General features: G+C 45.2%; 1 protein-coding gene across 1 annotated transcript in view; it reads left to right on the top strand.

Annotated features, from left to right (window-relative positions):
- Positions 1-10,000, top strand: part of tll1 (tolloid-like 1) — a gene marked incomplete at its 3' end in the record, with an annotated part of 67,919 nt that overhangs the window by 21,569 nt on the left and 36,350 nt on the right. The window contains exons 2-7 of the mRNA XM_080759878.1: positions 1,323-1,445; positions 3,403-3,486; positions 3,862-4,026; positions 5,225-5,342; positions 8,194-8,372; positions 9,850-9,955. Of these exons, the coding sequence (XP_080616004.1) occupies positions 1,323-1,445; positions 3,403-3,486; positions 3,862-4,026; positions 5,225-5,342; positions 8,194-8,372; positions 9,850-9,955 (775 nt within the window). The remainder of the gene's footprint in view (positions 1-1,322; positions 1,446-3,402; positions 3,487-3,861; positions 4,027-5,224; positions 5,343-8,193; positions 8,373-9,849; positions 9,956-10,000) is intronic.

Here is a 10,000-nt window from a genome sequence, read left to right as displayed (position 1 = left end):
GCCTGATATCGGACCACTGTAAGAGTCCTGGGGCGGAATGTGTGTGTGTGTGTGTGTGTGTGTGTGTGTGTGTGTGTGTGTGTGTGTGTGTGTGTGTGTGTGTGTGTGTGTGTGTGTGTGTGTGTGTGTGTGTGTGTGTGTGTGTGTGTGTGTGTGTGTGTGTGTGTCTAATTTCTGTGTGTGCGTGAGAGCGCATGCATGCGCATGCGTGCACTCACACACTTTAAGCTCATTGGGTGCCGTGTCAGAAATGGGACAATATTAATGTTATGATCTAGTTCAGCGCAGGGTTTCAGCTTAGTAGAGTATCAGTTAACGAGGACAAATGCACATGCACACGTGCCACAACTCACACATACATACACACACAGTCAGTGAATAATATATAGGTCATTCGTTTCAACCTGCAAGCATGCTTCCAAGAGTGCCAAATAAAACCTCCAATGCTTTGTATTCAATCCAGTTTGGCTTGCTGTACCATTTCTTTAGTGACTGGCAAACTATAGAGGCAAAATAAATTGCTTGTTATACATTATATTTGTAACATCAAATAGAATTAAATAATAACGTTATTGGTCCATTTTCATACTCTCAGAGTTAAATTAACTCGCAGGATTTTGCACTGTAGCATTCACAGTGCACGGTCAAATCTGTATCGTTAACTCTCTGAGTGAACTGCACAGTGGCAATTTGTCTCTGTGCAGGACTGATGCAGGAATTATGTCACAATGAAACCTATCGAGGAAGGGCTGGTAGTGTGTCCACAAGACAGTGTCCTGCTGTACTGTACTGTCTGTACTGGCCACTCCTCAAGGACCCCTGGAGGGTCCCCGGACCCCACTTTGAGAACTCAGGTTGAACTGGGGTCAGCTGCAGGAAGGACTATAGCCTCATTTATATGGTGTGCACTTGGTGAGCCACACCATACTTACTTTTATTCTTAGTGTTGTATAGGAGGGGCGTTGGCCAATGCTGCTGCAGTGTAGTCTTATATATTGTCTAATCTTATATCATCACTTTCCACAGGTAACATGGCAGTTTCTTCAGTGACAGATGTTTCTTCAAACACTACAAAATCAACTGCCTACAACAGTTTTTCAGTTTTAGATGTTTGGGGGAAAAACAAAAACAAAACAAAACAAACTTCCACCCTTAAATGCCATTGCATGGTAAATTATTCAATTAATTAACAACTGTGGCATTGGCCAGGTAACAAAATGTTGTGTTTACTGCTTTGATGTTGGCTTTCAGGCTTTGATGTTAGAATGAATGATGATGATGATGATTATGTTGATGAAGGTGGTGTTTTGTTGGACTTGCAGCTGCGTTCTGGGGGGACATCGCTCTGGATGAGGAGGACCTGCGTATGTTCCAGATCGACAGGACGATAGACCTCACCCAGCACACACACACACAAACACACTCCCGACAGGGACACACCACAGGTGAGAAGCATTATGTTGTGTTATATATAATCTGGCAAGTTTCTTATTCTTTTTCGCTACTTTTTTTCTTTTTTTTTAATTAACGTGATTGGCACTTGGTAAAGCTACTACATACGGTATATAAAGTATAGGTGTTTTATAGCCTGCATAAATGACAATGACAACACAGGGTATTGTAGCTGTATGTGTGGGTGAATGGGAGTTCAGATTTAATGGCCTAGTGAAATGAAAAATTAGTTTTTCACATTAGAGCATAGCCGTGGTCATCATGTGGGCATTTTCTGTGTATTTTTATATTAAAAGCCAATTTGAATTATGTTTTCCTGTGAGAAACTTGCTGCGTGATGACTTGCTTCGTTTGAATATAAATAAATAATGAATCGCATTTTTATAGCACTTTTCCAAGTGCTCAACGCGCTTTACAATGGTTCATTCATTCATTGGGAGGTGAAGCGGCGAACAGTCGACGCCAGCGTCCTCACTTCCCACATTCACACACCAATGGTGGCAGTGTATATCTATTCTACGTCCGAGCATAGACATGGTAACACCCCGCCTGCCTCTGATCGGCCTACCGACACTGCCCGTCTAGCCCCCATGGTCTCACCAGACTGTCCTCCGAGACGCTACTCCGTGGTGGGAAATAATAAGTGCAAGAGAATGGCAGCTTGGCACGTGCGACAGTAAATTGTAAGTTTAATTTTTGTAGAAGAGGCAAAGTAATATTGTTTATGTCGTCTGCTTTGATTGAATGATTGATTGAACGCGTACATTGTATGATTTGATTTGGGTGTGTTCTAAATTAAAGTGTTAGTGTTGATTATCGTGTAGCGTAATATAGTAAAACTAATACTATTATACGAAAAAAGATAAAGATCAAGGGAAAAGATACCTTTTTACAAGTTTACCCATGTATACAAATAATTTAAACGGCATAAACAATATTAGTTAGTGTGCCAAGCTGTCATTCTCTTGTATTATATATCGTACTCCACCTCGGAGGAAACTCTGGTAAGGCCGGCAGTGTCGGTAGGCCAATCAGAGGCAGGCGGGACATTACCATATCTATGCTCGGACATAGAATAGATATACGCATGGTGGCAAGCTCACACCGACCAACTCATTGGAGGCAATGTAGGGTTCAGTGTCTTGCCCAAGGACACTTCGACATGTGGACAGGAGGAGCCGGGATTCGAACCGTACTTGGACTGCACAATCCATCGGTTTTCTGCTGAGAACCATGGCCTCAGATTTGGAGATGCTGATCCTCATCCCAGCTGCCGTACACTCTACTGCAAACCAGCCCACAAAATGAGGTTAATACTAAGGTTCAGGTCACACAGGTGTCCCGGGAGAAGATGGGGCTGGACCTTATTATCCATAGTCCATAAGTCCATAAAAAGTACACATGTGTTTTAGACTTGTCTAGGTGAATATTTATTTTTTCCAACAGAGTACAAGTGATATCCTCGGCACATCAACTAGCTCCATGAACTAGTTGAGTTTCTTATACTCACTAAATGTTCCATGCATTTGCTTAGTACAGGAACGAGGGCAGTTGGTCTAAACTCAGGACTACAGTACGTCATCCATTTTCAACCTGTTCGTATAATTGGTCTCCATTGTCTCCTCAAGAAACACACAATGTCGCTCATAGTGATCGTTGCTTCACTGACCCATAGGGCCTCTATACGGCTTATCACCCTCTCAGTTCTTTCATACATACCTCACCCAGGGCAGATAAAGGCTGGAAGTGTGATGTTAGATGTATGCAGCATGTACAATATACCTACAGTCGCAATAATGACAGGCACATACTGATGCACATTAAAGGCGGCTTCTCTTCTCTTCTCTTCTCTTCTCTTCTCTTCTCTTCTCTTCTCTTCTCTTCTCTTCTCTTCTCTTCTCTTCTCTTCTCTTCTCTTCTCTTCTCTTCTCTTCTCTTCTCTTGTGTCAGGTGGCCTGGAGGAGGAACTTGAGGTTATCAAGAAGAGAAGTTCATTATACCTGCTGCTGGAGAGGATACGTAGATTTGGTTTTGGTATGGACACTGCACTCTTACATACACTGCATGTGCTTATACCTACACATTCACTCTCCCGACTCGTCACACACTGACACTTGGTCTCGGCCCTTATGCCACGCCTAACATGTTCATCTACTAACACACAAAGATATGGAATGCATACACGCACCATGTCCCATATACTTTGTTGAATCTGCAAATAGTGTGAATAGACAATCTACGAGCTTGCAACCTGTCACAATGTGACGTGTTGTGAGCTTAGTTTACAGGTGTGTTTTTGCTATTATTATATTTTTCTTTCTTAAATGTGCCATGTAGGGGAGCCAGTGTTGCTCAAGGACACTTTGACACTAACTCTAATGGTAAAGGATTCTCTCTCTTCTGTCATAGAATATCTCCCCAGGAACATGAGTGAGGAGGCGCTGCAGGTGGGTAAAGCTGTGAAGCCACGGGCCTCGGTGAGGAGGAGCCGTGTGCCTCGCGCTGCCACCTCCAGAGCAGAGAGGATCTGGCCTGGTGGAGTCATTCCCTACATCATCGGAGGAAACTTCACTGGTAAAGCCTCACGCATACTTTTGTTACTGTCGGGCAGAAACCTCTCTTTTTTGGGGTAAATGAATGCTATACTTTGATCATATATACAGCGTCACACAGCTCGAGGCACGAAGCGACGTGTTTTGAGCTTTCAATCTTTGAAACTTTTGAATTTGAATTCTGAAAATTTACTATTTTGTTTGTGTGAAGTTGGCCGACTGGCCAAGGCTCCAAAAAGACAGAAGAGTCCAAGAATGCCCTTTTAGGGTTTTTATTCACATTTCCGTGCAGATTATGGTACAGTGCGGCCTCGGCAAAGACAATGACGAAAAACAAGATTTGGCCAAAATAACAGATGTACAAACATAAACACACTTGAAGACAACACTACTGAACAACACCTAAAACAAGGAGAAGCTGTAACAGGCCATACCCTTACTTTATAAAAGGGCCCTGGCAGCTCTCACTTACGTAGGCTGTTACCTGTGTGTCAACCAAGGTCTAACTCCCACACATCAGCTGCAGGCTCCATTTTATAGGAGTGAGACATACCAAGCCATATCACAGAAAATTGGCAATTCAATTAACTCACCATAAGCATACAAAGGCCAATGAGTTAACACACCATTACTGAAGGTTTTAACATTAACTTAAACATGACATTCCGGACGTCCATTCATACACAAACTATAGTTTTGTTTCAAATAAGATTGCTCTCGAATCAAACACCCCTCCTCCTCTGCAGCACTTGGCACCTTCCCAATCAACAGGAATGCCACTGCAGAGGGGAGAGGTGACTCACAATCACTTCAACTTCAAATCAATAAATACATTTAAAACAATCAGTATACTTCAGCAATGCATTTCAGTTACAGTATCAATTAATAGAACATACACTTTACAACTTGAACCGCCACTTCCAAGCCGGCTAATTGATAATTAATTGGAAGCAGGTGTAGTAAAGTTTATGCAATGTCCCCAATCATGGTCTGTGTATAGGGCACGGGCTGCCCCGTGACAGTTTGGTTTTGGTTTGGTTGAGATTTCCACCCAACAGAGATGGAAATAACCGATCAACTTAAGTGTAGGCTAAACCAGCCTTAAGTTGCTGACATGCAGCACATAAACGATACAATCCTGAATCCTGGGTTCATATAACCCTTGAGAGTGACGGCCCTTGTGTGTGTGTGTGTGTGTGTGTGTGTGTGTGTGTGTCTAGGCAGTCAGAGGGCCATGTTTAAGCAGGCTATGCGTCACTGGGAGAAGCAGACGTGTGTTACCTTCATAGAGAAGACTGACGAGGAGAGCTACATCGTCTTCACCTACAGGCCCTGCGGGTGAGTCCGTCTGCAGGGTGTGCGTGTGTGTGTGCATGCTTGTGTCTGTGTGTGTGTGTGTGTGTGTGTGTGTGTGTGTGTGTGTGTGTGCATGCTTGTGTCTGTGTGTGTGTCTGTGTGTGTGTGTGTGTGTGTGTGTGTGTGTGTGTGTGTGTGTGTGTGTGTGTTTGTTTGCCTGTGTGTATATTTGTTTTGCGTTAATATAAACATTTCTTGTGTGTGTGTGTGTGTGTGTGTGTGTGTGTGTGTGTGTGTGTGTGTGTGTGTGTGTGTGTGTGTGTGTGTGTGTGTGTGTGTGTGTGTGTGTGTGCATGCATGTGTGGGCGCATTGTGTACAGAAGATTAGTTAGTGACCTGGTCACAGTGAGAGACGACACGGTCACTCAACAATGGCTCCACTTTCCTTCCTGCCACCCCATCCCCCTCTGAAAGTGTGTATTATGTGTGGTGTGTGTGTGTGAGTGTGCGCCTGCGTGCGTGCATGTCAGTGTGTATGAGTGAGTGAGCATACTGTATGTTTGTGCGTATGGAAGTGCAGTGTACAAGCTTGTGTGTACATGCATGTTCTTGTGTATTTATGTGGAATTGCGCGTGTGTGTGTGTGTGTGTGTGTGTGTGTGTGTGTGTGTGTGGGGGGGGGGGGATTCATGCGTGCGCGGGCTCATAATGTGTACATACACATTACACACGCGTGTTTAAAGTACGGTCCTTTCCTCCACTGTAGGAGTGTGTTGTTGTGGAGCCTGGCAGCAGAGAGGGGTCAGAGTGTGTTTATACAGTAGTTGTACAGAGAGTAGCTCTTGTGAAACACCAGAGATCCTACTTTTGTTCTACTTGTATCTCTGACACTACAACTACAACTACTACTACTACTACTACTACTACTACTACTACTACTACTACTACTACTACTACTACTACTAGTAAACATATTAAATAACAAACTGTGCGTGCGTGCGTGTGGGCGTGCGGGCGGGCGTGCGTGTGTGTGTGTAGAAGAAAATGAGAGACAGAGAAAGATGTGGTATTAGCCAGCCTGGTAGTCGTAGAGATGTGGTAATACATGTATTAGCCAGCCTGGAAGAGATGTGGTAATACATGTATTAGCCAGCCTGGTAGAGGACTTCACTGTGCTGCACTGAAGACTGTGTCCACGCCACTGACTCTTGATCCTGATCATGCATTCTAAATATCGTGATAATCTTTAATTAATCAGATTGAGTTGCCTGGCAGTGAAATCTCCAACCTTTACAGAAGGAGAATGAATGTGTGTGATGTGTGCGTGCGTGCGTGCGTGCGTGCGTGCGTGCGTGCGTGCGTGCGTGCGTGCGTGCGTGCGTGCGTTCAGTGATATGCATGATCTCCCAGTTTATTGTGTGAGTTATAAAACTGCAGTATTATCAGAGTATGTGTGTATGTAAACAGCTTCTTGTGTTCCTAGTGGTGGCTGTAGTGAAGGACAGGAAATCCTGCATGTACTCAGAGAGAGAGAGAGAGAGAGAGAGAGAGAGAGCATCATTTGAATGTGAAGTGTGTGTGTGTGTGTGTGTGTGTGTGTGTGTGTGTGTGTGTGTGTGTGTGTGTGTGTGTGTGTGTGTGTGTGTGTGTGTGTGTGTGTGTGTGCGTGTGTGTGTGTGTGTGTGTGTGTGTGGGGGGAGGGGGGGGTGGGGGGGGGGGGCTACAAGAGCAGCAGTATTGTGGAGCTGTCATATAGTTTTCATTACACTGTTCTGCAAGATCAAGTGAGTGGCAGGAAATCCTGGAAGTGTTATTGTGTGTGTGTGTGTGTGTGTGTGTGTGTGTGTGCGCGTGTGTGTGTGTGTGTGTGTGTGTGTGTGTGTGTGTGTGTGTGTGTGTGTGTGTGTGTGTGTGTGTGTGTGTGTGTGTGTGTGTGCGTGCGTGCGTGTGTGTGCGTGTGTGTGTGTGTGCGTGTGTGTTTCTCTCTATGTCTGTCTGTCTGTCTCTCTGTCTGCGTGCGTGCGTGCGTGCGTGCGTGCGTGTGTGCGTGCGTGCGTGCGTGCGTGCGTGCGTGCGTGCGTGTGTGCGTGCGTGCGTGCGTGACAGAGAGAGATAATGTTTGTTCTGTGTTGGATGCGTGAGTGTGCATGCATGCTATATGTCTCTACAAAACACATTTCACAATGTTTCTATATACAGTAGTTCATTTAAAGGATGTTGTTGCGTTTTACTTAGTACATTATTATGAACTTTTAATATTGGTCCGGTTGTTATGGCAATGCCCTGTCACCACCAGCTATGGGACGTAAAATCTGATCACCGTTTTGCTCGGTTACAAGCAGGATTTTCAAAACTCGGAATCCATGCAGGAGAGCTGTCCTTGTTGAATCTTCAGCCATCCAAATTGCGGATTTAATTTGTGACTATAGACTACTGCTCCCGACATGTAAATGTTTCTGGCGACATGTAGGGAGTGTGTTCTTGTGCTAATGACGTGGCCGGCATAGGTTAACTTCATTAATGCTAACAGCAGTAGAGAAAGAATTAAAGGAGAATTCTGGATTAGCCATTTTCTTACAGAATTCTGATGATAATATATGTATAGCGCTATCGCTTAAAGCAGGTAGGCACCCTAAACACACTGATTAGTCTACACCTGGCCTATAGGGCATGCACTGCTCCATGGATTAGTGTCAATGTAGGCCAGGTGTATCTAAACAGTTAATAGTACTCCTCAGTAATGCTGCACCCAAGGCACCCCTCTGTGGATTCCTCATTATATAACCTATTTCTCCTCATCTGCCCCATCCCTCCCTCCCTCCTTCCCTTCCTCCCTCCCTCCTTCCCTTCCTCCCTCCCTCCCTCCCCATATATCTCCCCCTCCCTCCCCCAGGTGTTGCTCCTATGTGGGTCGTCGTGGCAACGGTCCCCAGGCCATCTCCATTGGGAAGAACTGTGACAAGTTTGGCATCGTGGTCCACGAGCTCGGCCACGTCATTGGCTTCTGGCACGAACACACACGGCCTGACCGAGATGACCACGTGTCCATCATTAGAGACAACATACAACCAGGTGAGAGCTGTGTCTCGCGCACACACGCACACACAATTCAATAATAGTGTCCATGTTTCCATGCACAGCAGGACACAACAAATACTTTCTATTTGAAGACTGCAGCATGTGAAGGTCGTCCATGGTCACCAGAGTCCCACACACAGGGAGTGTGAATGGGCTTTCTAATGGCTGTGAAGTGACCTGTGACCTCTCTGGCTGTCTCTCACGTCTTCTTCCTGTCAAACACGAATCATTAAAACTCTCACTGCCAATGCAGCACGTTTGCTCTATCGACTATGACTCACATTACTGCTGATGGTTTTCCAAAGCATATACCCGTAATTATTTATTAATTGTTTTTTTGGGGGGGGTGGACCATTGGATACAGTTCATTTCAGTTTGGTATGAAAATCTAGACTTGAAACTTGCTTCAGATACACTAAATATCATTGTGCATTTATGTTATCGTTTCGCTTTCATGCATTTTAAAGCACAGATCGATTTGAAAAGTCTAGCCAAACATCATCTTTGGAGAAAGATTGGAGAAATAGCTTATATCTAAACGAGCACGACAGCACACCTAGCCCTGGGCCTAATCACATTAATATATCACTCCGCAGTCCGCTCCTGATTAGACCATATATTGCACAGCTGCGCTGTCCCACTCGATGAGAAACAAAATCAACAGCAGCCTGCAAGCAAGACCCACCGGAAACAATGCAACGGAAATAGCAAGTTCACAACACGTCGCCATCGCGACACACTGTGAGCTTGTAGATCAGTTATTTTAGGTCACACGACATGGTCACATGACGGAGCATATATTGTAATTCCTCCCACTGCACCGGGCAGGCAGGGGCCTCGTAGAGCCCACAGCGCTGCTAAACAGGGTCTATTTAAAGGGTTAGTTCAGATGTTTGGACTTAAAGCTTTAGGAAATACTTATAAAGTGGTAATTGATTGCCTGAGTCCCGTGGTGGGAGTTCTGCTCTGGTTTTGGCGAATGATGTAGCTCTCCCAGCTCCATCATTTCACTGCAGTGACGCTCTCGGCATATAGAACAACATTTGCTAAGTGGGACTTTGCTGAGGAGACCAAGAAGAGGTCAGACTGAACATGAATTCACGAAGAACGTAACTTTGCTGGCCAAGAATGTGGCATAGCGTGATATCCTTTCAAGTTGATTCCCTGTGTGACACACGGGCGCGCGCACACACACGCCTGCACACCCGCACGCATGCACCAAACACACCCATTGAGACAAAACATTCTTGCTGCATTGCCACATCTGATCAACAATTAACACCCTTGGATAAACTGTGTGTGTGTGTGTGTGTGTGTGTGTGTGTGTGTGTGTGTGTGTGTGTGTGTGTGTGTGTGTGTGTGTGTGTGTGTGTGTGTGTGTGTGTGTGTGTGTGTGTGTGTGTGTGTGTGTGTGTGTGTGTGTGTGTGTGTGTGTGTGCGTGCGTGCGTGCGTGCTTGCGTGCGTGTCCAGGTCAGGAGTATAACTTCCTGAAGATGGAGCCAGGTGAGGTGAACTCTCTTGGGGAACCGTATGACTTTGACAGCATCATGCACTATGCCAGGAACACCTTCTCGCGGTAAACATGCACGCATGCATGCACGCACACACACACACACACACA

This window comes from Protomyctophum bolini, assembly GCF_963924005.1.
Source record: "Protomyctophum bolini genome assembly, chromosome: 3".
NCBI lineage: Eukaryota > Metazoa > Chordata > Actinopteri > Myctophiformes > Myctophidae > Protomyctophum > Protomyctophum bolini.
Note: the sequence above shows the minus strand (reverse complement) of the source record. Positions and strands in the feature narration are given on the sequence as shown.